The 27,862-nt window shown below is 41.5% G+C and overlaps 4 protein-coding genes across 24 annotated transcripts; 2 read left to right on the forward strand and 2 right to left on the reverse strand.

The window, feature by feature from the left end:
* The first annotated feature begins 5,213 nt into the window (after positions 1 to 5,213).
* Dgt1 (KAT8 regulatory NSL complex subunit dim gamma-tubulin 1) lies at positions 5,214 to 8,419 on the forward strand. 2 transcript variants are annotated; one of them, XM_077406242.1, is made up of 9 exons: positions 5,214 to 5,383; positions 5,635 to 5,894; positions 5,978 to 6,159; positions 6,400 to 6,568; positions 6,996 to 7,174; positions 7,236 to 7,372; positions 7,454 to 7,573; positions 7,677 to 7,817; positions 7,890 to 8,419. In XM_077406242.1, exons 2-9 carry the CDS (start codon positions 5,644 to 5,646, stop codon positions 8,139 to 8,141), a joined length of 1,431 nt encoding a protein of 476 aa, XP_077262368.1. In that variant the 5' UTR covers positions 5,214 to 5,383; positions 5,635 to 5,643; the 3' UTR covers positions 8,142 to 8,419. The 2 variants fall into 2 exon arrangements, with proteins under 2 accessions (XP_077262368.1, XP_077262369.1); XM_077406243.1 differs by having other exon boundaries at positions 5,223 to 5,383; positions 7,011 to 7,174.
* Positions 8,420 to 8,566: 147 nt separating this feature from the next.
* On the reverse strand, positions 8,567 to 19,968 carry LOC143897512 (zinc transporter foi). Of its 6 annotated transcripts, none has more exons than XM_077406224.1 (11): positions 19,835 to 19,968; positions 13,043 to 13,743; positions 12,884 to 12,951; positions 12,520 to 12,763; positions 12,236 to 12,405; positions 11,926 to 12,141; positions 11,718 to 11,847; positions 11,311 to 11,580; positions 11,057 to 11,233; positions 10,782 to 10,969; positions 8,567 to 10,708 (listed from the first exon to the last, which is right to left on the reverse strand). In XM_077406224.1, exons 1-11 carry the CDS (start codon positions 19,945 to 19,947, stop codon positions 10,562 to 10,564), a joined length of 2,424 nt encoding a protein of 807 aa, XP_077262350.1. In that variant the 5' UTR covers positions 19,948 to 19,968; the 3' UTR covers positions 8,567 to 10,561. The 6 variants fall into 6 exon arrangements, with proteins under 6 accessions (XP_077262350.1, XP_077262354.1, XP_077262352.1 ...); XM_077406228.1 differs by lacking the exon at positions 19,835 to 19,968 and adding an exon at positions 18,808 to 18,952; XM_077406226.1 differs by lacking the exon at positions 19,835 to 19,968 and adding an exon at positions 16,708 to 16,842.
* On the forward strand, positions 19,055 to 24,086 carry LOC143897515 (metaxin-2). Of its 4 annotated transcripts, XM_077406245.1 has the most exons (5): positions 19,055 to 19,188; positions 19,290 to 19,353; positions 20,355 to 20,934; positions 21,431 to 21,568; positions 21,980 to 24,086. In XM_077406245.1, the coding sequence occupies exons 1-5, from the start codon at positions 19,078 to 19,080 to the stop codon at positions 22,038 to 22,040; spliced, it is 954 nt and encodes a 317-aa protein (XP_077262371.1). In that variant the 5' UTR covers positions 19,055 to 19,077; the 3' UTR covers positions 22,041 to 24,086. The 4 variants fall into 4 exon arrangements, with proteins under 4 accessions (XP_077262371.1, XP_077262370.1, XP_077262372.1 ...); XM_077406244.1 differs by lacking the exons at positions 21,431 to 21,568; positions 21,980 to 24,086 and adding an exon at positions 21,023 to 21,356; XM_077406246.1 differs by lacking the exons at positions 19,055 to 19,188; positions 19,290 to 19,353 and adding an exon at positions 19,848 to 19,991 and having other exon boundaries at positions 21,980 to 22,542.
* Positions 22,912 to 27,792, reverse strand: LOC143897513 (uncharacterized). 12 transcript variants are annotated; one of them, XM_077406230.1, is made up of 9 exons: positions 27,421 to 27,792; positions 26,601 to 26,655; positions 26,242 to 26,470; positions 25,924 to 26,064; positions 25,597 to 25,846; positions 24,918 to 25,501; positions 24,307 to 24,663; positions 24,122 to 24,217; positions 22,912 to 24,036 (listed from the first exon to the last, which is right to left on the reverse strand). In XM_077406230.1, the coding sequence occupies exons 1-9, from the start codon at positions 27,509 to 27,511 to the stop codon at positions 23,971 to 23,973; spliced, it is 1,869 nt and encodes a 622-aa protein (XP_077262356.1). In that variant the 5' UTR covers positions 27,512 to 27,792; the 3' UTR covers positions 22,912 to 23,970. The 12 variants fall into 12 exon arrangements, with proteins under 12 accessions (XP_077262356.1, XP_077262361.1, XP_077262360.1 ...); XM_077406235.1 differs by having other exon boundaries at positions 26,242 to 26,517; positions 26,601 to 26,618; positions 27,421 to 27,791; XM_077406234.1 differs by having other exon boundaries at positions 26,242 to 26,520; positions 26,601 to 26,618; positions 27,421 to 27,791.
* Positions 27,793 to 27,862: the final 70 nt, after the last annotated feature.

Raw genomic sequence — 27,862 nt, forward strand, 5'->3', positions numbered from 1 at the left:
CGCAAAGTCGCGAGTCGCAAGAATTGACCAATCACAGTCGATTATTCTCCTCAAATTCGACTGTGATTGGTCAATTCGTGCGACTCGCGACTTTGCGACTCGCATTGTAGACCCAGCATTAGCCAATCAACTTGTAGATTTTTCGTAAGATAGAAATTTGCGTATATATACGTTTCTCTTGCGAATGAATTCAAGAATCGAACCCCTGTTATATCCGAATAATTTTTAACGTGCGTAACATAATTGTATAGCTTTCAAACATTAATTTGTTGTGCAAAACTATTTTTTTTTTTTTTTTATAAACTTCTAAAGAAAAAAAAGGTAGAAGAACAATATCAAATAATCTTATTGATAGATATTAAAAAGGCTCTTTAAATAAAAAAAAAAATAAAATGACAATATAAAGTAGATAAAAATTAAAATTAATATTGAATTATGTATCTTTCTTATTTTGATTTTTTCGAAATTATGAATAATAAATACAATTTTTATGTAAAAAAAAAAAATAAATATTTTGAGAATTTTTATATTTAATTTAAGATTTTTGAACACTATAAAAATGTATAAGCAGTACAAAAAAAATTTAGTAGAAGAAATTTTATTAGGATCAGTGGATCATCATCCCTGATCATCCCGTTCAATCACTGATGTCAAGCGACGTTTAGGAGGATTACTACTAGAATGGGTGACCGCGCGAAAGAGAGAGCGGGGATGATTTTCTCGAATGAGCGCGCTGCTGTTGTATGTTACATAAGGGTTGCGTTCGAAAACTTTACTCGGGTGCACATCAGCGTCATTCTGTCCTTGTTCAATTTTTAAAAAGTAACAAAGATAGAACAGTTCTGTGTTCACCCGAGTGAAGTTTTCGAACGCAGCCCGAGGGCATATAGAAAAATTTAAGCAGTATTAAGGCCATTGCACGTAACAAAGTTTTAGGCCCAGTTCAACAGTGGCCAGTTAGCTTAACTAGTAGTTAACTCTCACTCTCCGTCTCTATCTAACCTTTGAGTTAAAAAAAGACAGAGAGTGAAAGTTAACTACTAGTTAAGCTAACTGGCCAGTGTTGAACTGGGCCTTAGTCATAATCGTAAGGCCGTAAGAAAATAAACCACGCACAGTCGGATTATTCTCCTTAAGCTCGAAGAATAATCGAGTGTGCGTGGTCTATTTTCTTACGGCCTTACGATTAAGACTAAAAATTTGTTACGTGCAATGGTCTTTAGGCGAATTGACTATCTTAAGCTAAATAGCTATCTTAAGTTTTCGAGAATAATTGACTGTGATGGTCAATTTGGTTAAGGCCTGGACACACGAATCGACGGAAGACGTAAGACGTAAATCGTAAGGAAATCCACTATATCAGAGTCGACTATTCCCCTCTTCTTCCCTCTTAAAGAGGGAAATAGTCGACTCTGATTAGTGGATTTCCTTACGATTTACGTCTTACCTCTTCCGTCGATTCGTGTGTAAAGGCCTTTACTGCTTAAGTTTCTCTATGGGTGCGTTCCACTTATCGCTTGCAACGCTCGTGGAATCATTTCATCCTTGTTGTTTGTCAAATGTTAAACAAGGACGAAATGATGCTCGCGAGCGTTGTGAGCGATAAGTGGAACCCAGCCTATATGCCATGGCCCTTACAGCATGTGGAAGGGATGTGGTGGCAAAGCACAAAGTGAAAATCACGGCCACGTGCTGATGTTGAGCATCCCGAATATTTCCAAGTTTAACCGAAATTGTCGAGTTTGCTTGTTCGCTCCCCCCTTGTCTACAGTAACAGCTTACAAATACATTTGCATTATAGTTTGCATTATATTTTTGCACTTAAAAGTAAAAGAATTTAATTAAAATAATATATTACAAAAAGAACACGTGGTCCGACAACACAATTGGATTTTAGTTTGTATATTCTCACGTGCAAAAGTAAAAATTGACTTTAAACAATATGTATAATAAACTTCTTTGCATAAACATGGTTTCTTTATCGTTGATATCAAATACAAAATTTTAAACATTAATATTTTATAAACTATTGTGCATTGGACAGAGTTACTGATGTACCTTGTATTAGTGAATGTAGTGAAGTATAACATATTTATAATTTCAAAATTCAAAATTCAAAAAATTTAGTTGATTGTCTTCTTGTAAAATTAAAAAAAATGTATATACATATAATATAATCTAACAAAAAAGAAATCATTGCACACGTGCGACCACTGCATGAATGCATTTTTCTCTATTCATTTTCCTAAATGTTGCGTTTAAAATATACACGACGAACTAAACAATAAAAAAAAAACTTCACTTCTCTTACCTCTAGAATTCTAGAAGATGATTATCTAATTTTTCGTAAAAATATTGGTTGATATCGATATATTTTCACTACTCCACTTTACTCCTGCACGTAGGATGCGGAAATTCTTGCCGTGGGATACAGTGTGGCTGCGTTCGCACTATACGCGTCGCGCGTCGCGTCGTTTGTCGTTAACCAATCAAAACATCCTAATTTATTACATTACTTGTGACGGGATGTTTAGATTGGTTAACGACAGACGACGCGACGCGTATAGTGGGAACGCAGCCTAACCAATCAACGTGTCGCTTTTAAAAACCAGAAGGCCTGTTCGTATGCGCTGCACTTCTAGTGCAATAAGTTAGAATGAAAAAATATATATATGTGTTGCACTAGTTCGGAAGTGCAGCAAAAACGGACAGACCTAAAAGTTTATTGGCTACCGCGTCGTAGAGTAATGCCCGGTGTCCACGATGCAAGAACTATGTCCAAGTTTCGGTTTAAGCCAATGAAACTGCTGCTTTTCCGTAAGAGCTGCATGTTGATTGGCTTAAACCGAAACTTGGACCAAGTTCTTGCATCGTGGACACCGGGCATAAGGCTCGGTGTCCACGATGCAAGAACTTGGTCCAAGTTTTGGTTTAAGCCAATCAACTTGCAGCTCTTACGGAAAAGCAGCAGTTTCATTGGCTTAAACCAAAACTTGGACCAAGTTCTTGCATCGTGGACACCGGGCTTAAGAGAGAAGCGCGACCGGTGTAACGGCTGCTGATTGGCCATTTTATCCGCGCACAGTGGCGGAATTTCTTCCTGCTTTGGCCGCGTTCCCTTTGGACGCTTTCGCGCTAAAAGCGTATTCTATCTTTCTTTAACGTATCATACGCAATAAAGACAGAATGCTTTCAGCACGAAAGCGTCCAAAGGAAATGCAGCCTTGGAATGATGGAAAAAATTAACTCGGTGAATGGCCGGTGGAGTAAACGCAGACCGGTGGATGGTCGGTGGAAAATCGGTGGATTAAACGCGCGCAAATGTTATTCTTACAGAAAAGTTGCAAGTCGATTGGTTATCGCATACTTAGTTTTTAACAAATCAACTTGCAACGTTTCTGTAAGAGCAGAATTTTCGCATACGGTTTCTCTTGCGAATGAATTTAATAATCAAGCCCCAGTACTGAAAATCTATAGCACGATGTAAATAATATAAGATAAAATAATTTCGCATAATGGCGATAGAGTAGTACTGAATCAGCCAATCAAATTTCGGCCATTCTGCAAAGCAGCCAATGGGCGCGTTTAGCAGACACACTGTTGCACAACTGTTCAGTTCGTCTTATCGACACTTTAACTAACGGAGGATTCACATTGCGTCTGATCACGTCCGATGTTCGACGTACGACAATCCGACATCCAATAACAGAATTTATTATTAGAGACAAAAATTTCCTATTGGATGTCGGATCGTCGTACGTCGAACATCGGACGCAGTGTGAATCCTCCATAAAATACTATAGTGTATGTACGTGACGTAAACTATAGATTTTAGTAACCCAGAGTAAATTTTGGAACGCAAACCCTGCGTTGTTGGTTGGTTCTAAAAGTAAGAGCCAATCACGTTCGACTGCTACTGAGCGGCTTGGGCTGCTGAACGCGATCACGGCCATTTTGGCCGCAAGTTATATGCCCGATCTACAATAGTAGTAAGCTGTAGTAAGACTCAAGATGTAAGAAATTGACCAATCAGGGTGCCATTACATGGAGCGCGGAAACGCGGAAACGCGGAAGCGCGGAACAGAATAGTAACTAGATTCCGCGTTTCCGCGAGTTGAGTCCCGCACGTTTGAACGGAAAAGCGGAATCCGCTATTATCGTGTATGTATGTATGGCTGCGTTTCGATATTCACTGCCAGTACTTAACGCAGCCTATGTATGTACCCTGGCTTGCATATAAGATATACTTCATAATAACCATCAACATGATGTTTGGATCTATAATATTATACTGCCACTTTTATTAAATAATAAAGTAATCGAAGAGTATGTGTAAAAGTTTTTTTTTTCAATGTGATTAAACAGCTCCGAAATTTGATGGAGTATACTGTATCCGCGTTGACAACGGATTTTGACGCGTTCGTTCCGCGAGTTTGTTTCTCCTTATATTACATGGAGCACAATTTGCGCGGAAAAGCGGAACAGTATAGTGACAAATAGACATTTGTATTCATTTCTTAAAATTGTGTTCACTTAATTCATTGCAATTTTTATTAATATGCTTATCTTTTCAGCTTATCTATTGAATACAAGCATTTTAATCAATAAATACCGTTAAAAATTAATATTTTATAATTCTCCGTTCCGCTTTTCCGCTCAAAATATGCTCCATGTAATATTAAGGCATTCAAAACAGACGGAACGGATCGACGGAAATCTAGTAAATTTTGTCTTCCGCGCTTCCGCGTTTCCGCGTTTCCGCGTTTCCGCGCTCCATGTAATGGCACCCTCACAGTCGATTATTCTCCTCACATTCGCCTGTAATTGGTCAATTTCTTACAGCTTGAGGCTTACTACAGCTATTGTAGATCGGGCAATATCGGTGCACTTCTCTTTAACTTTACACGCATATATATAGATATATATATATAGGACTTAAGCCCGGTGTCCACGATGCAAGAACTGTGTCCAAGTTTCGATTTAAGCCAATCAACTTGCAGCTCTTACAGAAAAGCAGCAGTTTCATTGGCTTAAACCAAAACTTGGACCAAGTTCTTGCATCGTGGACACCGGGCTTTAGGACTTTTAAATCAATGTGGTTAGGTGACTAATCTATTGACGATTATTCCTCGTTTTAACCATTCTGGGTTGCGTTCCAAAATTCACTCTGGGTAACTAAAATCTATAGTTTACGTCACGTACACTGTAGCATTTTAGTTAACTAGAGTGAATTTTGGAACGCAGCCCTGTATTCTGTGTTTTTCCGCGATACCCGATACTGCAAGGTCTGCAAGTAGAGTTGCTTCGATATAAACGGTCGAAGCGAACATCTCTCATTATCAGGACGAAAATCGTCGTCGTCCAAAGATTATTGTCCTATGCAGTAAGTTATTTTTTGCTTTATTGTCTTGGATTATTTATGACAACGGAGGAGGAAAGAGCGACCTCCTTTAATATAATAAATGAACTAGTATTACAAAGGATATAAATTATTATAAAAGTACAATTCAGTTTAACCATCTATTTTAAGACATCGTGCATGAAAGCAAATTTGAAATTTAAAGATATTTTCGTACCTACTTTCTTAAATCAGATTTCATTCTTCATTGACACCGTGTGTTTATATTTTATTAGAAGCAAGGCATGTTTCGGATACCAAAGCCTACGATGCCTACGTCCACTGCAACGACAATTACAAAACGTCCCAAGCAGGTCCAAAGTTGCCACTACACATCCTACGAATGCACACAATCCTGTCTGGAGGGATATTTGTATTGCGCTAAGCACATCCTCGAGGATTCTACCGCACCTTACAAACCGTGTGTTTTTGTATACAATAGTAATGGAAGAAAGTGTCAGAATCCAGCCCCAAAATTAGACAGAAGAGATGTCTCGTAAGAGTATATCTTTTTGCTGTATCCAAGATTTCCAAAACTCTTTTTTTTTCCAGAAAAATTAATGCATTTATCTTTTGCAGGTACTGCGGTGAACATTCTAGGAAAGCGCAAATTGCTCGGATCAAATCGACATCGAGGCGTTCTCTGCCAGAAACGCCTGAAATGCTGCTGCTTAATTTAAGTCATTATGTCAAGCCCACCGATTCTAGCGCTGAAGATACAGAAGAGGAAAGAGGAAAAGTGAAAGCTTTAGATCCTTTCAGTGAGTATTATCAAATTCTAATGTAACATGGTGCTCAATTTCAAGTTTTTTGTATTTCTATGAATATTATTCCACTAGAGATTGCATTTTCTTTTGTTCTTAGCAGAGTACTTTTACTATGTAAATATTCGATGTAAGCTTAATATAGAATTTAGAATCTACATTTTTATCCGTCTATCTATAATTTTGCATGTCGACAAAAGTTACTGCAAATAGGAACATCCAAGTTATTGTTTTCAGCCGAAGTTGATGCTTACAGAGTAAATGCGAGTGGAAGTGACATCTTAGATTACGCCAGTTCTTCAGAGAGTGACGTTGAACCTACAGTTGTTACTGACACCCAGAGGGGAGTTTATCTCGACGATAGCGATAATGAGAGTTTACACAGTCCGCAAGAGGATCCCCTGAAGTAAGTGTGCTCCATAACTCCATTGTGTATGTGTGTTAATTATTTAGAGAATTATGCTATGTAGAATATCCGCTAGCATGCTTTAGCTTGTGCAACCCTTTACTTAAGGAAAATATTGTTATTCATTTTTTTTACTTGCATCTAACATTGGAATCTATTAGTATAGGCTGCAAATTTTAAGGATTACTGTGATTTTTAATTAAAAATTTGTGACTAATGCAATAATGTTAACGATATTTTTCTCTTTTAACTCTCAAAAATCATACAAACTTTTAAGGATATACATCTTATATAACAGAATGTTTTGCATTTGCAATTTTGGTTTTATTATTTTGACTGCAAATTTGCGCTCTTGTTGTCCAGACCTTTATTCTCTTGTAGTTGCTTTGCGCAAGGATAAGATACTACATACTCCCCGAATTATTAGTATTAATTTTTTAAGGCATGCCGGCATCTTTACCGCAGAAGAGGTAATTTATATCGCCCGAGAAAAATTGATTAGACTGCAGTCTCTTTACATTGATCAATTTAGAAGACTTCAGTATGTGCTAAAGGAGAAAAGACGAAAATATTTGCTCGCTCTAAAGAAAGAAAAGGAAACATTATGTAAGTATACTTAAAATAACCTTGGATTTTTTCCGATAGATAAATTACGCGCAATTTATAGGTAGCATACATAGTCAGAAAAAGGAAACTGCGAAAGAGAAAAAGCTTTACGAGAAATTGAAGGCTTTAAATCGCTATCACAGACGGAGTGGTGTCGAAGCGATACTTTACAGAAAGTCACTAGAACGTCGCGCACAGGTAATATCGTGAATACCATTTGTATAATTAACGTTCGAATAATATATATCAGTTACATTACAAAAAAAAATTATGCTTCAGGTAACCGAGCCTCTTCAAAAACCACCCAATGTATCCAAATGCGTGTTCACCGAAGGTGGCGTGAAATGTGGTGAAAGAACGCTTCCGTCGGCTAAGCATTGTCGTAAACATATCTTGAAGGTATGTTTATTTATATTACTTTTTTGTATAAAAAAAAAGAGATGATGTAATTAATAATATTACGGATCTGCGAGTTCTCATTCTGTCATTTGACTGTTCACAGGACCAACATCAAGTTTTATTCAAAGCGTGCGGAGCGGTGCGAGCGGACATCGAATGTCACGAACCTGTGCCGGTGATTTTCGACTCTAACTGTGTATTTCACATGAACTTGCCGTTGCCGTGCAAACTAGAACCTATGAAGGTATGGTAGCGCTCTCCGATAATTAGTTGCAACCGATTATGAATGTTCCGTAACTTATATTTATCTGTGCAGTTCGAAGAGGAGAAACCCGCAAAGCAAGAAACATCGTTGACCGACAGTCAATCGATGGAGATAGACGTTGTGGGTGAGGCGCAAGAAATTGATCCCGACGACGATATGGCGGGGCTGATGAGGGAAATGAACGATTCCGCTAATTTAAAACCTTCATTTGCGAATGAAAGTTTAAACAGTGAGACCAGCACGGACACGGCATTCAGTTTGTCTGCGCAGATGAGTGATCGGGATGATTTCGCTAATGTATGACCGAATATCTTCATATGATTTCCAAAATGGAGTGTCTTTGCTGTTATATTGTCGTTGCGGTTAAGTGTCACGGTATGCTCTCCGATATTCCGGAATCAGAATCGCAGTTATCTATTATAGTTTGGCTGCTGGGGTATGTGCGTGTGTGTAATACGATTACATGAATGCACACGTACAACGAACTTATCTTCATATGTAATACTATTTAAACTGAATTGTTAATATATTTGTATATAATTGCAGAAATAGACCACCTACAATTATATTAAGTCGCAAAATCTTGTTATCTAATTACTAATTTAGTATTATCTTCTTTGAACTAATAATAAGTTCTAATATTGAGTCTTGAAGTTCCATATGCTCCCCTTGCATAACGCTGGAGATAGGTCTTTAATTCAGGGAATATATTACAGGAAACAAGACTGTGTGTTTCTACAATTTTATTATGAATATTTATTTAAATTAAAAAGCTACGAATTTTATATTTTCTATTGGTGGGTTGTTTTAATCATTTTTATCACGCGACACGCTCTTTCTAGTGCTATGAATATTTGAATATGCGAATATTTGAGATGTTATCTCGGATATCATTTAGGTACCCAGTAAAATTATCATATCTGAATACCAATTTAAAAAATCAATATCCAGATTTTTTAAATAAAAAAATGCAACTTATTTCATCCGCATCTTAATAGCGTGATTCAAATATCAGCTGTGCATGAACAAAAATTGATTTTACAAAAACATAACGTTCTTTACATTTTTAAATTTTCAGTAAAAATAACCAAAATTGCACGCATGCGTTATTGGTTATACAAAGCCTGTTTTTTATAACTAAATTATTGTCTTAAAATGAAATAAGTGTATCTGAAATTTAGTGAAAGCGAAAAGGAAAATTTCAGTGTGTACTGTGTGTAGCAATAAAAACATACCTATGATATTAATATTAATTACAAACATTCTTAAAAGAGGAACTTATACACATTGACGTATGAATGGAATTAAATTTTCGACAGAATAGCAATAATTTTTGAAAAGTCAATGTATCTTAGCAACATACAATTTCTTACATATAGCTACAATTTTTCGCTACATTTAAATGCATTCCAATATGCACACATCATCATAACGATCATCATGAAATAAAAGTGGCGACGTGAGAAAAATTAAAGTTCTTAGTATTTCAATACAGTGTATATAAAATCCTAAAATTATTACTATCATTATATCGTTATCATTATAATTAATTATTAATATTATCGTTATTATTAATATTTGGCGAAAATAAACACTCGTGTATTATAAACATAAATACAAGTTTCAAATATTGTCATGTATGTATGATACTTCTAAGCCGTGTTGGTTCATTAGACAAATCTTTTTTGAGCACCCTTTTTCTTATTAAAAAAATATAACAAAACTTAAAAAAAAATAACTCACATTCTTACCGTGATAGATCTATTTAAATCGTGAGAACATTACAATATTAAGAATCTCGTGATAATATAATTGTATATGTATAATAAAATATACATTGATTCGTAAATATACATTGATAAGTAACTGTTATGCAAAATTATCACAAATTTGCTGCAAACTAACAATACTTCGATATACTCTTGTACCATTTTCAGCCAGTTGATAATCGGAAATATCGGATTATAACCACCATGGTCATATTTATCATATCAATCTGTGTAGTGTGTAGAGCTTAGTACAAAATTAATCTTTCTTTCATAAAACAATACTGTACACGACACTCTGTTAATATCGTACATTTAACAGTAATGAATGTGAATTAATGGTAATATCGTTGACATGCGATTATTAACTTCGCGAAAGAAGAAAATTTGCTATTTGTTTCAAGATCGTTCAGTCTCTTAACGATTATTTACATAGCTACTAGACAATACAATGCTCATTCATTAACTATGACGAAAAAATTTATTTGTTCATTCGATACGAGTATTTCTAAACTGATTTTAGAAAAGACATGGAAATATCTTTAGTATAATTGGTTCGAAAATAATTAACACAGTTTGCAATTCGATTTCTTGACAATTCGATTATTGGTACTCTGTCTAATAGAAATCCTATTCCTTCGGAGTTCAACGCTTTCGTTCCTCTAAAGTACTTTTACCGGCAATCCTATCCTTTGGATATTGTCGCTTTATCTAAATTGCGATCTAACTTGCATTCCCATTACGTTCTTCCTTTTTCCAAATGTACAAAATAATTGCTTCAGAGAAAGGGGGGAGAGAGAGAGAGAGAGCGCAACTTGCTTTCACTGCAATGTTAAGTGCTAAAAGAACTGCTAAGGATTGAGATTAAATAAAATAAAAAAAGATACGACAATTTGAACGTAATAGGAAGCGGTTTCGTTTGTAACATCAATAAAAGAGTAGTTTTTTTTTATAAATCTAGTTATCGAAAATATGTTTAAGATCGTGCTCGTAGGCGGCGATAAGTAACATAATCCCGAGGCCTGTTGATAAACCTAAAGTTTGCCAAATGCACTGTAATCGTGAACCACTTTCTGCGGAATGACTCGATGTCAATTCTGGTACCTAAGAAGAAAGAGATAATTAGCGTTTCATTGATTTTTTCGAGTTACTACAGATCTCTCATAGATATACCCACCATGTCTACTAATGCTATATATATAAATATTCCAGCGGCAACTGCAAATATCCAGCTAGTAGCGTCGGGAGCACTTCCTAACAATATTCCGCCTATCATACCCAACACACAGAGGACTGAAGATAATAAATTGTAAAAAACAGCCTGCTTGGTACTCATGCCCGCTTTTAACAGCACCGCAAAGTCACCTGTACAAGAACATTTATATTATTGCGTTACTAACTATGCATACATATATGTTTATAGATATACCATCATTGATCGAGAGGCAATACCGAGTTCGTGAGGTAACTCATGACAGAGGACAGCGATAGCCGTGGAGAATCCACCTGCGATGTTTGCCGAAAAAGCTGCCCCGATAGCCATACCGTCCGTAAAATTGTGCAGACCATCCCCCATTACAACCATCCAAGCTACGTTGGACATTGATTCGGGGGCCGAGTGTACGTGACCTGGAATCGAAACGTTCATGCTATTATACGTGCACATTGCGTAAGATTATAGTATTTATGTCTTATTTAAAACGCACCATGGGAATGACTATGGCCGTGATGTTTGGTCTCGTGTTCGCGCAGGATGACGGTATAGCTCTCAGATTCGTTTAACGATACGTCGGCGCCATCGGTACTTTTCTTAGCGTTTACGATCGGGTCGTCCATTCTCCAATCGTCCTTCGGTTTTTTCTCCACGTCGTTGGTTACGATTTTCGTGACGGAATTACAATTGGATGTCAATGGTTTCTCCTCCTCGATGATAGGTGGTCTCTCGTGATGGTTCAGTCGACGACTGTGATGATTATCTACATATATTTCGACATTCATTATTTTTACTCTTCAATACGCCGCCAGGATGAATACAATGACGTGATAAGCTGTTCTCTTTTGATCAAAACACAATGGTAACTCTGATATATGTAACACAAAAAAAGGCTGTTACCTTGAGTTTCGCTGGCGATCTCGCCGTAACAATACGGGTACGAAGAGTATTTATGTTTACACAGCTTTTCACCGACAACATTGCTGTTTGGCCCATCGCTCTCCCTCATCACTCTCACTCGCGTAGGCAACTAACCATTTTTATTTCATCAGTTTATATAACAGTATGGAATAACGCGTTCACAACAAAGCGTTCTCCTTTTAATTACCTTCTTCTTATGCTGCCAGTGCTTCCGCCATTCGGATATCACATTTAACGCCTTCTCAGTGAAGAAGAACGACACGAAGCCCATCATAGCGACTAGTCCTTTCCACATGTTCACGGTATGTAAATTCACATGATCAATTGATAACGCGCTACTGTCGTCGTGATGATCATGTCCCTGATGTTCGTCGTGTTCATGATGATGAGGCGGCATCATCGCCTAAAGACGCGAGAGAGATTATTGTGATATTAAAATATTATTCTGTTATGGACGCATATAGTATATCTTGGTAAAATAAAAAAAAAATACTTGCGTGTGGTAATAGATGAATAAAGGCATCACCGGTTAAAGTACCTACGGCCAGCGCAACTAGAAACTGTAGCACGTGATGGTAATAATTCTTTCCCATGATCGGAATTACTGCTACGCCGAGCAAACCGCTTAGACTAATTACGAAAATACTAATTGTTGAATATACCCAGACTGGAATAAGTAAAAGTGACAATTTTTTTATTATTATCTTTCTTCAACGTGGCTTGACGTATTTTTAAAACAAGAGATTGATCAATGCGTTCTCTGTTTACATTCGTGTAATACCTTTCACAATATTGCGTGCCGAATCCTCCGAGGTATAGAATTTATCGACTGGCACGACGGGCTTGTAATTCTCGGGCACTCGTATACAGCCGTTTCTCTCCGAACTGGACTCGGCTACCAATTGATACACAAGAACTGGACACACACGTTCGAAAAGCCAACTGGGCAATGTCGTCGCGTTACCGCTGGTAGCATAATGCGTATCTTGGGCAATAGTGCTCAGTAACTCTAGGCTGTTTAAGCACTGAAATAAAAGTATACCAACGCGTTTATAGACTACAACTATTTCAAGGCAAAACTCTACTCTCTACACTCGAGATTTGCACTATTTTGATAAACAATGTGTATTACGTATTTATCTTACCCTTTCCTTGTTACTCTTACTATCTGTATCATGTGGGCCTTCACTTGGAAAATTCCTACTATCTGTAACTGTAACATATAAAAAATTGGGCTTTCTCAATAACTTCACCAATCCTTTAACGTCCTGGCGATTGTTACGCGTATTTATTTTTGTACATACTTCTATCAGTGCCTTCCACATTTGATACATCAGTCAATAATCTTAGTAGACCCAATTTTCGAACAAGTTTCTCGAAACCCTCCATAGTTATACTCGTTCCATCACCGTAGGCCGAAAATAGCTTCCGCATGAAGTATCTTTCGTTCACATCTCTTTTTAATCTAGATTTACTAACAGTACGCGAATCTTTGCTAGATTGCGCAGACTTCCGCTTGACATCTGGCGTCAATTCCATTTGAGCAAGACGCTCCAAAAGCTCCGCATCCCTCGAATTTACAGACACATCCGCGTCTCTAATTGACGGCTGCGTATCCTGCGGGCTCCCGCCGCCCTTGAAGCTTTCCGTCATCTCCTTCTTATGATAAATATCAGTCGATGTCGCATCAGCAGTTGCCGAGATATTATTGTTATTACTATCAATGTGTCGCATACGAGATCTTGCAGCGTCGTGCTTATCGCTAGCGAAGTCATGCGGGCTGTATCTCTGTTGGTTCTTCGGATATGGATCTGTATCCTTAGATCTTATTATCGGCGACCAAAACGGTTGTCCCTGCGTGTCTGGACCCGTGTGATTTTTCGCGCTTGTCGAATTGTCCGATGTCACCGCCGACAAATTCGTATGCGCCGAGCAGGGTACGTGTGCGGCGCACAGGACGCACACCACGCATACGGTAACGATATGATGCGACATGGTGAGCCTCCTGAAAGCAGAGAGACATACGCTCATCAGAATGTACACCGCGAACATTTTGTTTACCGATCTATAGGTACTGAAGGTTCGAACGCGCGCGTATCAACTGCATGAAAACTTGCTGGGAAACTAATTTTATATATTTATTTTAATCGTACAGCGTAATAGCGCAGGAAGCAATTATCTGTACAAGTTCCATGATAATGTCGAGTATAACCAGATAATAATAGTGATAACAGCATTCTAGTATTTCTAATGCCTCGTAGAGTATATCTCCTGGCACTCTTATCACAAGTGACATCGTTTATTTTTTTTTCCGCAATTACCGGTAAATTATTGTGAAAGTAAGCATGATTAATTATCACGATTAACCGAGGTTCCAAGCTATTTTGCGCCGCACGACTTGTCTACTCACATGACGATCCTACTCAATAAGAGCCGCGATAGCTTCATCGCGGACTAGATGCTCTCGTGTGACAGCGTCTCGCAAACGTTAAAGTGTAACAAAGCACGTCTTTATAAACGACAACATTTATAAGACAGCACTCAAAACAAATTATTTAGAAAATTTAGCTTGACCTTCGCTTTCGATACGTCTGGGTGATTAATAATTGGTGCAATAAAAATAAATTATTACAAGGCCGCGGTAAGAAGAAAAATGCAAGGAACATGTACAAGAATGGCGCGTAAAAAACACTTGAAAAAACTTTTTTTTCCAAGTGTTACTGTTCCTTTGAAATCACCGTGTGATCGGCAAGTGCGAACGAGCGCGCTACTTGTTGAACAGATATCTGTCCATTTATTGATACAAGTAATCTGCAGCTATAATACTACGTTTACGCGAGCGTTACTTCTGTAGTAACTTACGATAATTTACTCCGCGTAAACGAGTGATATATCGTAAGTTACTACAGAAGTAACGCTCGCGTAAACGTAGTATAAGTCTGGACATAGGCCCATCCAGCCAGCCTCGCGACATCTTATGCAATGTGTGCCGCCTGACTCACTCCTCTGTTACGTGTATGTGTGTATATATATATATATATACATAACTCTAATCTATATTAAAAGCGTGCTCTCGTGCGCGCATCACAATAAAACTATGCAGCTGAACCCGGATAAATATAAAATAACGATTAACTTTCCCATGAGATGACGAGCCGTTCGGCATTCAAGAGCGCGAAAGAGATTAAAATAAAGCTGATACGCGCGCACGTACGTGCGCGCGCGTGCCACGTACGTCCGGACGTGGTGTTTCTCGCACTACGTGTATCTGTAAAAGGACCGACCGACGACGTGGATTGTTCCGTCGGAACACATCCGAAAACGGCACCGGCCTGGCTAGTCAATTACGCTTCGTCCTACGCGCGAAGAGAATTTCATTCGGTCTCTCCGAGCCGCTGCTCTCGTTCCAACGTGACAAATGAGTTGATTTATTTACGGCAATTGTTTCCTCCTCCGTGTATACGCCAACGCTATCTCGGGAGTCCCGATTAAGAGAAGCGGCTCGAGAAGCTCCGCGCTCGAATCCACATGAGAAACGCGAGAGAGATTCGTCGGTTTATCTATGCGACTGCGTTTACTCCTCGCGTGGATTTCCGACGTTATCTTAATAAGCTTCTCGATTAGGAGGCGGCGTGAAAAGTCCCGCGACCGAATCCACCTGAAAACGCGAGAGGGTCCGTCGGCTTATCTATGCGACTAGCGTTTACTCCTCGCGTGCGATGCATTCCGGCGTTATCTCGGGCTTCTCGACTAGGAGGCGGCGCGGCGTGAAAAACTCTGCGACCGCGAATCCACCTGAAAACGCGGGAGATTTCCAAGTATCAATCAGCATTGTGCGAACGAGAAATACGAGACTTTGAGGGGCCGATATCACAGTCTCCGATTAACGCTGCATCTCTTTCTATTTGTCCCTCTAGAAAGAGACGAAGAGTGAGTTTAATCGGCGGATCGCGTTACTCGGAGACTGTGATATCGGCCCTTACTCTATATAGTCGCTATAACGATTTCGACGGAGGAATAATTATCGGTTCTCACAAACTGCGGGCGATGTCGCGGCGAAAAATGAACCGACACCCGATCTCCCGGTATGTGCGCTTGTTCATTCATGTCTACGAGCGATTCGACACCGGCTGACTGGCATGCGGTGTCCGCTCTCGCGCCCTTTTTTTTTCCCTTCCTCGTCGAGCGATGCTAAGCATATGCGATATTCGACGGACGGCATTGGCGACATGCACGCACGAGGCGGTCGAGGCACGCGTGCGATCGGTAAACAATGAAGCTAGACGCGGATCGACGCGAGATCTCGATCGGAGCCGTCGGAGCGCCGGGCGCCGTTCCTCCTCGCCGCGCGGCTCCTGGTGTTTTTTTTTTTTTTTCCTTTTTTTGCTTCGCCAGGAGAGGAAAAAAAGGGAGGACATACCGAAGGATTTTCTCGCGAGGAAGGGACCTTCGCGAACGCGGAAAAGCACGGCCGAGAATCACGGCCGGCGCCGAAATAGTCGCGGCGTAGCCTCCGTCTCAAAAACTGTATTTTTAGCTGTCAAAAAACCGGAGGTGGGAGACGGGGAGAAGAGAGAGAAAGAGAGAGAGAGAAGAGGACGAGGAATCAGCGGTGGCACGGGATATTACCTCGTCGCCGTCCTCCTCCTTCGCCTTCTCCTCCTCCTTCCCTTCCTCGACGTATACCGTTCGACACGGCATCGAGTGACAGAATTTAGAATTTAGGTTAGGAAGGCTAGGGCTTCCAGCTTTTGCGGTGGGGTCGCCGGGGCGACCAGGCCGACGGCCGACCGGTACGCCGTCGCTCGATCGAGGCTGCCCGGCGGCCTCGCCGTTTGACGTTCGTCGACGTACGTCGGTGACGATTGGTGACGATCGCGAACGGCGACGGCCAGCGGCAGCCGTCGTCGTGAATCGCCACCGAGGCACTCGCACTCTTTCTCTCTCTCTCTCTCTCGCTCTCTCTCACCCGGCTTGCGTGGTCCGCGCGTGCGACACGGAGGTGTCGCGTGGAGAGCCGTGCGTGGCCGGTGCGTGTGGCCTTCCCTTTCTTTCCCGCTTCCTTCCCTTCTCTTCCCTTCTCGTCTCTTCTCGTCTCGTCTCGTCTCTTCTCTTCTCTTCTCTTCTCCTCGCGCGACCGGCCGCCGTGCTTCTTCGCACCCTCCTTCTCTCTCTCTCTCTCTCCCTCTCCTTCCCCCCGTCTCCGTCCGTGCTCCGCAACGAACTGCGTCGCGCGCTCGCGAGCAACAAGTACGGCTCCCTAACTCCCTACGCTGGCTACGCTCCGAACAGTCTGAACGTAGCGCAGGAAGATGACGGCGCGGCGCGAACGATGGACTTAGGTAGACTGGCGGCCCGCCGGTCGCCCAAACGGCGCGCCGTTCGCGCAACGCCGATGCTCCGTGCTCCTACAGTCGCACGCACACGCACACGCGCGTAAGTATACATGTGTCACATGCGTGTGTCACGCGTATATATGTGTGAGGAGGACTGAAGAGGACGAGGAAGAGAACCCCGGACGGCGACTCCAGACTCCAGTCTCTCCGCGACCCAGGAAAATACGCGCTTTTCTTCCGATTTTAATTTAATAATCAATTGAAGAGGAAAATGCCATATTTACGGTACATCTTTTAGTAGCCTAATAAATAAATTGTGTGAATTTTGTACACTTTTAAATTTAATTAATATTTGGATTATGTATCTGATTATATATTGTTTAAATGAATATATAATATATATATTATATTATATATTTTTTGATACAAAAAATATTTTAGAACGAAGCTGATTAATCTTGAGCCGCCTGCATTCTTAAAACTTGTATCCCAACTTCCATATCCGTTTCGTAAATTCTTAATTCTCTGTCTCGAGTGGAACTTTTTTTTGTTGATCACCTCGTGGAATCTCGAGAGCCCTTGTATATTTAATGTAAAAGTATCATAAAAACTACCTCCCACAAAAAGAAGGTATAAGAACTTGTCGTCAAAATACGAATGTGCGTTATTCTCTCGGAATCACGGAGCCACGTCGGTTCGACTTTTTTTCTCTAACTTTCCAATGTTTGTATGTACAAATAAAAAAATTAAATCAACAGCTCTCTCTCTCTCTCTCTCTCTCTCTCTCTCTCTCTCTCTTACACACGATTCTCTTTAATCGGGCTCCAGTATCGACGACTGTCGTCTCGATGTAGAATTTAATTCGATTTTCGGCGAAGTCTCGCGATCCAATGGGATCGCGTGACGGCGGCGAGGCCGACAAACGTCGCGGCTCGCATGCCAATCGTACTCCGCAATTAATCGCGATCAATCACAAACATACGCTCCGACGTTCAGAGCGAGCTCCTCTCCCCTGAGTCCCCAGTCCCCCCTTCCGCGCGGGGCCACCCGGAAGACTGATCGATCTTGACATCGCGCACGAGTTCGTCGCCGCGCCGGTATAAACGAGTACGCAATTTGCAACACGCGATTGTTGCTCCGAATTACTTAGACTGAGAAAGAATCAATTTCCCCCCCTCCCCCGCTCATACAGATATTTCTAATGACCTACTGAAACAATACGGAGACGAACGCCAAAGAACGTTAAATTTTATCTGATAAGCTTCTCACATAATTTGAACGCCGAAGTTTATATCTCCAGTAAACTGTGATATACTATCCTGAATACATATAATTTAATTACAGTAGACCACCGTGACTACACGAGGGATATGCGTGTTATACGAATCACATTGTATAGATTATAAACACATGGATTATGTATGCATATATGGAAATACATATTTATATAAAAAATGTTAAAGTAACAGTAAAATATTTTTTATTCTATTTCGAAACGAAACGTTAAAAAACTTTTCCGTCGTGTTGTAATATATAAACCCGTTATAGGGGTCTGTCGTATAAATCTGACGTACAATTCGAGCGATCTTTTTAAATTGAATGCTCTCGTGCCGAGAAACGGACGTTAAATCTCTCGTGCGTTAAAAACCGCCGACGAAATTAATCTGGTAGATTAATTGACTGGACGTTCTATTGACCACGTTGGTGTGTACGATATGCTGTTATATACTTACCGAGTCGCGTGGTAACGCAAGTCCGAAATTATATCGTCTGGAAAATTATATAGGTTTGGCCTTTTTTTTTTTGTCTAAACCCCCTTCGTCCCTCTCGCCTATCCCAATCTCGTCTAATCGCTCGTCGTTTTACTTCCAGGCGCGGAAAGAAACGTAAATTGCAGCTGTGCAAACGCCAATCCGGGCCGAACATGTGAACCGCGGTGTCCGCGGTGGAAAATTGCAGGTCTTATCAAGGAAGGAAAAGTCGGTGAGCTCCCTCGTTCAATCATGCACTCTTATCTCACTCAGAATGAGTTTCAAGATATCGAGAAGAAAAATGACCCGTCGCTGCACACGCGTGTCCTGCGCGCATTCCTGTCCGGCCTCAAGTTCTCGAAGGTATATATACTTTTCGACAGATAATAACATGATGTAAATGCAATAATTTCATAAATAACTGTCAGACAAAGATATGTAACCATCGTTTGTCATTGATTCAGGAGAAATCTCGAGTCGACACGGAAAAGGCGAGGAAGCATTCCGATCGGTGCCTTGATTTGCGCGGTATAAAAGTGACCCCGATTAAATTCTGATCAATTAATTTGGCGATCGATTTCATGGAATTGCAAACGTTCCAACTGTACAATTCGTCGTCCCTAATCTCTAATCTCGTTTTCCATACATTAAAACAATAATAATTGATCTATCCATGTAATCTATTAAATTAATATGGATATCACTTGACGAATTCGTCGCCAATTAAATTAATCAGGATCATGCTTAAGCGATTAATTCATTAATTCAACCGCCGGAACAGCGCAGGCTTCATAAACTATATAATTTATCGCTGTTAATAATTCCACGTTAGAGCAAAATACTACGAGTTTCATTTGATAATTAAGTTAATCGCTGATTAATTCAAGTATACAGTCGAAATCCCTCTGAATAATTCTGTCAAGTTTATCTTGCGTAAGTTACGTTGTTATAGTTACGTGTATGTGAAATCGTAAAGGGAGAAGGCGCGTGTAGTGTATACGAGCCGTACGATTCGCTTCTCGCTCGTGGCGCTTTCGGCCGCAGATTTTGAGGCAGAGCGTGGCGAGAGGCGCAGCGTCGTCGTCGTCGTCGTCGTCGTACGGGCACGATTGTCGTAGACATGCCGCACGTACTGCTGGGCGATTCGATCGCGGTGGAGCTGGAAGGTATAACGTCTGGAAGTCGGCGCTTTCCAAATTGCCGTGCCGTTCCCGCGAGTCCCCCGCGCTCGAGGGGATCTTAACCTTGCGTCACCGTAAACAAAACGGCGCGTGGCCGTGTGGCCTCGCAGTTCGCAGTCGAATTTCGTAAATGTCGCAAGTCGCGAGAACGAGCCGCTCGTCCTTCGGGACATCCCGCGTTACCTCGTCCCGTTTTCTCCCTCGCGCGTCGTAGCTTCTCATTTGTTAATTTTTCACGTACGCGTACGCGAGCACTCTTATCGCGATTATGTAAGTGTTACGTTTGGAGATGCGAGTGAGCCACGCTTGTGTGCGCGACGCTGACGATTTGTATTTCTCTTGCCGCAGCTCAGGAGCCATGGCCGCAACCGATTACCTTGTACCAGCCGTACGAGGTGGAGCAGATTCTGCTTCCCGACAACGCGAACTGCCTGGCGGTGCAGGCCTTCCTCAAGATGTGCCAGCTCGACTTTCAGATAGAGCCGAGGAAGAATGCGGAGTTCATGTCGCCGTCCGGTCGCGTGCCCTTCGTCAAATGCGGCACGAAATTGATATCCGAGTTCGACGGTATAGTCGCGCACATAGGAAGCAAAGGGACAAGCCTGTCCGATCATCTGGACCCCGCCGGCAAGGTGGACATGAGGGCGTACCAGTCTCTCGTCAACAATGTATTTGTCAATGCGGAACTGTACATCTGCTGGGTGGATCCAGCGATTTTGAACGGGGTCACGAAGCAGAGGCACGGAAGCGTGTACCCTTGGCCGCTTAATCATTATTTGAACTGGCAGAAGAGACGAGAGGTCATAAAAAGGCTCGGCGTACTCGGCTGGTACAACAAGAGCTTGGACGAGGTCTTTGACGACGTGAAGAAGTGTTGCGTAGCGTTATCCGAGAGGCTAGCGGACGAGGAATTTTTCTTTGGAAAAGAGTGAGTGGTTTTTGCAGTCATTTTTACCGATTTTTTTTTGCTCTCGACTCAATCGTAACGCTTACAAATTACAATCCTGTTCCACAAGGCCCACCGAAGTCGATGCCCTGGTGTACGGTCACGTTCGCACCCTCACGTCACCCTCCTTTCCGTCCAATGAAAAAGTTGCCGCCACGATCTATCAGTTTCCCAAGCTTATCGAGCACATGTTCCGAGTTGAATACCGCTACTTTAGTTCCGGAGCACGAAACGAGATTGCGGAAGAGTTTGAAATAATCGAGTCATCCTCCAAGGATACTTTGTGGGACGGCTTTCGATCGCAGCCCGAATCGCTCCCTCCCCTTTCCGAACATTCCTTTACATTGTCGTTTTAAATTCACGAAATATGTGTAGCTTATTAAGTAAATATGTAACGATTTTATATAAATATATATGCATATCGCCGAAATGTGGCGACATTATAACACGAGTCTTTTCGCATGACTTTCGCACGTAGCAAACCCAACGAGTTGGACGCCCTGGTTTTTGGTCACATATTCACGATAATCACGACACCGCTGCTCGACAACAAGCTGGCTATGATCGTGCGGGGCCATCCGAAGCTCGTGAATCTCTGTAAACGCATCGAGATTAGGTATTTCCAGCGTACGGAGGATTAGATAGAACTCTACTCGGACTTCAGATACATCGAGTTGCGGTACACCGATTACGTTCATCGTAAATTGAAGTTCCTGTGCTTTGCCACCGACGCGACTAAGGACGACCATATAAAGGAAAATCTTTGCAACATCCAATAAACGACTCCCCGAATCAACGACGATCCGTCGTTGATAAAGGCAGTCGTATTTTATTTTCCTTCGCCGCAGGATGGATATATCTGAAGTGCGAGTAACGTTGAAGCATGACATGTAGTACACTTTAATGTTTTAGACTGTTGTTATAAACATGAGAGAGATATATATATATATATATTAAAGTTGATCATTCCATGATACTTACAGTTAGTCTCTTTTAAATGCGTAATACTGCACATAACATTTTTCAGCTTTTTTTCTCCTCAAGCTATAGACAGTCAGACTAATGAAACGCTGGAGTTCAAGAATTAAGCCAATGATCCAACCGTGCAGAGGATATCGAATTAAAAGAGAACACACGGCGATCTTTGTTTTAAATAAATTCAAACGTGATATCCCAATGTCGGGCGATAAAAACGTGCCGAGGCATATCGAAGCACGGTTTCGGAAGCTATCGTTTAGGTATATAAAATCTCTCGTTTTCATCCAATGTACTGCCGATTGTCATATCAATGTTCACAGTGATATTTATATATATGATCATTTTTACATATTCATAATTATTTTATTGAAGTATGTAGTTAATACTAATAATGTATATCGTTAAGCGCGCCGTTAGATTAAAGTATGTCATCGATGTTGTACAGTAATGTAGATCAGGGCGAAACAATTTTCTAGTCAATACACCATTCTCCATTTTTGTCTGTTGCATGCAGATACGAGAGAGGTAATTTTCGATGTATACATCGTGTATATATGTAACGACTGCATGTAAAAAATTTGAATACAATTTTTCTCTGAGTCTATGTTAATATCCAATAGGTTTCTTGTCTCCAGCGTTTCAGTTATCGTACCGTTGAAACGCAAATCAAGAAAAATCTGTCTATTTATGTTACATCCCTCATCATTTTATTAATATTATGTCTCTCGGGAGCTTTCCAGCAAGCGACACAAGTATCGTTTTATCTTTGTTACTCATTATCAAAAAAGAAAGATAGAACGATGCTCGTGTCGACCTGTGTCGCTTGGTGGCAAGCTCCCTCTCGTTCAGTTTAATCTTTCATAACAAACATTACAAAGCTGATTTATTGTACGCGAAAAATAAAAAGCGCCTCATAATCGCGACGTAGAAAGAAAATGTTTCAGGGTGATTGGCTATACGTGATCCAAATAATTTCACGAGTAACAATCGATTTGCTTTATTATTATAATGTGTTTGTGCATAATGTGAGTATAATCTTAAACTATGATAAACACTACGAGATGCAAGATTTCTGCGATGCCTTCTGTTACATTATGCTGCTAACTCTGATCCTTTTGATACTGAATTCGGTCTATGCTCCTTATACTAAGAATTATACACAGATTTATAATTAGCACATTAGCACATTAATCGTGTAATTATATAATTATATGATACGTATAATTATATAATTATTGACAGATATTCTTAACATCTTCGTATATCTTTTCAAGAACTTTCAAGAATTGTAATCTTGATGTAGAGATTTTAAAAAATGGTTTAATAATAATAAGCAGTAATTTACAATTAGAGCGTGACAGAATGTAATGTCAGAGGGAGCAAAAAATAATAGAAAGATTTTAAAATTTCAAAAAAAAATTAAAAAATCTTATAATAACGTGATAAACAAATTGAGATCATATATTTCACGTACTGGTGAGACAGGAAAAAAAATGATAAATCACCAATCACACAGATATTGCTCTTAAGCATCGTGTTACGATAATAAATTGTAAAATATTTTGTATGTAACGAGTCCTATTATATACAGCGGTCATATAATCACGTCATGGAGAGACTTGGTATTCACTTGGAAGTATTAATAGAAACTATAAATCACAAGACTATTATGCTCATTGATATTCTCGACATTTGATTTTTTTTTAACTTGAGACTTCAAGCCTAAACGAATGCACCAACAAAATCGCACATGTGTGATGTATGCAGCATCTTTGTTCATATATACTTCTTTTTGCGAACAATGGATCAGAACGGTAATTCCAAAGATCTAGAAGTATTTAATTTCATCTCTAATAATCTCTATATATTCATTTGTGAAACATTGTAAAGTATTATGTTATACAGCGGCTTATGCTACGCATCGCGGAATATAACTATTATTTATCTATTTAGTATCATTAAGATATTTTTTGTATTTTCTTTTTTTTTGTCGGTTGCATGGTACTTTAGCAACCTTAAATTTTGTGTACGCTATTTAAATTAATCCGGCGGTAGAAAGCTGAATAGTCGGAACTGTTCTCTAATGCGCGGCCTTACGTCACCTCCCTGCGACAATTAAAAAATAAATGAATAACTGTATTCTTTACAACGGTCAATATATAGCGTATTACAGAGTGACAGGAACTCTTACCCAGTTTACCAGATTTTCCAAAAACGGTAATAACTTCATTAGCTCGTTATCTGAACGATCGGCAAACCAACTTTCTATAGGTATACCATTTTCTAACTGTAACACAAAACACACGTGATTTCTTAAGTATATTATTAATCGTGCCACAGGTATACATATATATAAATGATGAGCTACCAAGTTACCTGATATCCGAATGCTTGTGGACTGTTGTCGATAATCACGGTTTTAGATAAATCCCTGCCTAAGATGGACAAGTCTTTTATGTAATTTCCGTTAACGCAGACGCAGTGTTCCCTGAACAGGCGATACTTTATCAGCTTCCGCGTTGGATCCAGCAGATTCATCAGCTTGTTGGCGTACACCCGCTTGCTCGCCGTGAACAGGATCACCTCGTAGAGCGACGAGACGTGTTCGAGGAATTCGCGGAAGTACGGTCGTGTTCTAACGAATACCGTGTACGTTACGTCTTGAAAGACTACCGGGAAGCGGAAAGCCGCGTCAGATAGCTCTTGCAAGCTGCAGTGAACCAATGTCTCATCCTGCGAAAGAGCCATAGATAAACGTGGCGATTAGCTACCGCGCTCTTACGAGGATAGAAATGCCATAATTCTATCACCTAAAAAATCAATATAATATAGAGTATGACATAACACAACGTAACGTAGCATAACGTGATATAATGGAGAGGATACAATATATTATACCAATTATGATGGTACCGTTACATTTAAGATTATATTTTATTAATTTTCTAGATGATAGAATCTGAGTTATATATGTTGAGCGAGCATACCAAGTCCAGGACCAGACTGAATTCCGGACTGCTCCGTGTTTTGAGTGGTAGGGCCGGGCATCTCGCTCTCATCGCCGGGGTGAGGGGCGGCAAGTGCTTGATAAAGACGTAAGGATCGAACGGCTCCCAATCCTCCTGAACTTGAGTAACCATGTTCTCTACATCGCAAGATTCTACTATCTCCTCGCTACCCACCTCCATGTATTCAACCTCGTGATAACGACCGTCGACGTCCTCGGAATCATATTTGTCACTAAGATTGCCGTTCGTATCGGATGGATGATGAGGATTTATATTGTACATACTTGCTGGTATACTGTATTTTGCACTGGGATATCCAGCAGTTGTTTCATATTTTGTTGGGTCTGTTTCAATAGCATATCGATCTTTTGGGAGATCACTGCGGTTTTCATTGTTATCGATTAGCGAATATCTTCCTCCGTTCGGGAAGTATTTGTCGGACGAGTTGTACGCGTTACGGACGTTGTATATTGACATTGAGTGCATCAGACTGTAGTATTCCGCAGACGTTTCGGCATGCGTGTATAAGGAGGAGTAGTGTAACGACGATGGTAGCGTAGTATCTACGAGAAAAAAAAAAGAGAGGAAAGGTAAAACACATGGAAGTATAATTTGAAATTAGTTTGACTATACAGGCGTATGTGATTTGCGCGGGTACCGTTGTTCTTGCTTCCTTCATCGTCGAGCAAGCACGCGAGATCTGACTGTGATCCTAAGGATACCGGAGGCATTAGACACGTCAGCGACGATACACTGGGTGTGGAAGATTTCAAGTCGTGTACCGGCGGTATCATCGAACCACGCGAATCCGTATTCGTTACCGACGAGCAGAGAGGCAGAGTGGATCCACTATTCCAGTTTTCCTTGGACTCCTCCGCGACTTTAGACGGCGACGCGTTTTTGGTGGTCTGCAAAATGCATACGTTACATCGCACACACGATAATTTGAATATAACACGTTGTCTTTATCTAAGGAGCAACTTACGTTAACTGCGTCAATTGGGGGAGTACGATGCAAGGGAGTCGACGTAACCATCGAACGTTTTATGCATTTTCTTCGGCGAGGTCCTCTCTCCCGTCTAATAGGCGCGGATTTGGCAAAGTGTAAAACATTTTCTTTACAAGCCTACGAAAAAGTTGGAACTTGTTTAACAGATCCCTAAATCCAGTTCGTCGTTCGAGCAAACATTTCTTACGCGTTTTCTCGACGAGGAAATGCAATGCAATAAGGAAATAAGGAAACGCAACGCGAAAGAAATGTTGCCTTAAACGTTATTTTCATAAATCAATACATTTAGCTTACTTCTTTTAGAAAACTGGATGATCTGCGTCGCCACTGGCTTAATCGGCTGCATTTACTTGACGTTATTACTCGACTATTACTAATGTGTTGTACTTTTCTCGCTGTTGCGACCTGCGCTCGATGACCGGTTGCTTTTGACGCCGTTACCCCGCTTAAATTTAAACGGCCACGCAATCTCCTGCTAATCCTCTCGCTTCTCAGCCACATTTCAACGAGGTTGTTAAGTGTCCTGGAACGGCACAATACCAATCTTGACGAAAATGTCTTTCGCAGTCTCTGCTAGAGAAAGGTAACATAAACGTAAATAAAGCATATCAGGTGAGTTTCTGTTTAATATTAAAACATCAATAGAAAATTACCTCGCTTCTAAAAATCGCCTCTTTTTTACGCAACTAAAATTACTTGTAAAAATACCTTATCGAAACGTTAATTAATTTTTATCGCGACGGAACGGCGATGCGTGCACATGTCAGAAATCGTCATTTATTGACCCGGAGCGATTTCGGAGCTGTCGCGAGTGCCGCGGTTACGCGGTAACTGGGGGGGGGGGGAGCAACCGGAGCAAAACGGCGGAGTCGCGGGCCGCGAGGTGGTATCACGGAGTCGAGTTGAGATTCTTACGTGACGTTTCGCGCCGGGTGAAGATCGCGCGGGAAAGAAGTTCGATCGTTTCATAAAAAGGGGCGTTCCGGAGGCGTGCCTGTGTGCGTGAATGCACCCGCGCGCACACACACACACACACACGTAAACCTACGCTGCTGCGTGTAGACGCACGTCCGTGTACAACAAACGCGCGACACACATGTATACACACACACACACACAAGCGGCGAGCCATATATCGATTTACGGCCCACCGCCCGCACGTCGCGTCGCCGCGATTTCGCCGGGGGGGACGTCTCACGCCGGTTGACGCATTCTCAAAATCGGGCGAGGGGGGGTTGCTGGCCGTCACCCTTCGCGACGACTTTTTTTCAAAAGTGCGACGTGACTTTACGTCGCACGACGCGATGACGGCGGCGGGATGAAATGGGTGGGGGAGCGGGGGCGAGAGGAGGCATTACGGAGCACGGAGCGGAGGCGGTCGTGGGACACCTGAAAATCCGCGCGAAAATCGGCACAGCCGGGCCGTGACGCGGGCCGGCCGGAGGCCGGAGGTCGACCCCCGCGGTTGCTTACCATACTCCGCGGCGAGTCGTCGGCGGCCGGCGCGCTCGCACGCCGGCACGGAACGGACGTAACGCGGCCGCGGCTCGCACACGCGTCTCATTCAAAATCCCCCGAGCGCGGCCCCCGTTCGCGTACGCACATCATCCCTCCGAAACTACAAACTACACAACAAACATGGCGGACGGCGTCACCGTCGGCGTTAGCACTCGCGGCGTCAAGCGCGGCGCCGCCGGGTATGTGGGGACTATGGGCGCCGCGATCCGCGGCAATTATTCCACGCGCATTTATCACCGCCGGCGCGATCACGGGACGGAGGGCGTGCGGCGCGATCCATCCGCCGGGTGGACGTCGCCGCGAGACGGCGTCGGGTCGCTGATTCGACCCGCGACGTACTACATCCGCTGAGCGCGCGGTACGCGCGAAGCGTCATCTGCCGTTTCCTGATGAGCGG

This window comes from Temnothorax americanus, unplaced genomic scaffold (genome assembly GCF_048541705.1).
Source record: "Temnothorax americanus isolate GAGA-0224 unplaced genomic scaffold, ASM4854170v1 Scaffold20, whole genome shotgun sequence".
Classification (NCBI taxonomy): domain Eukaryota; kingdom Metazoa; phylum Arthropoda; class Insecta; order Hymenoptera; family Formicidae; genus Temnothorax; species Temnothorax americanus.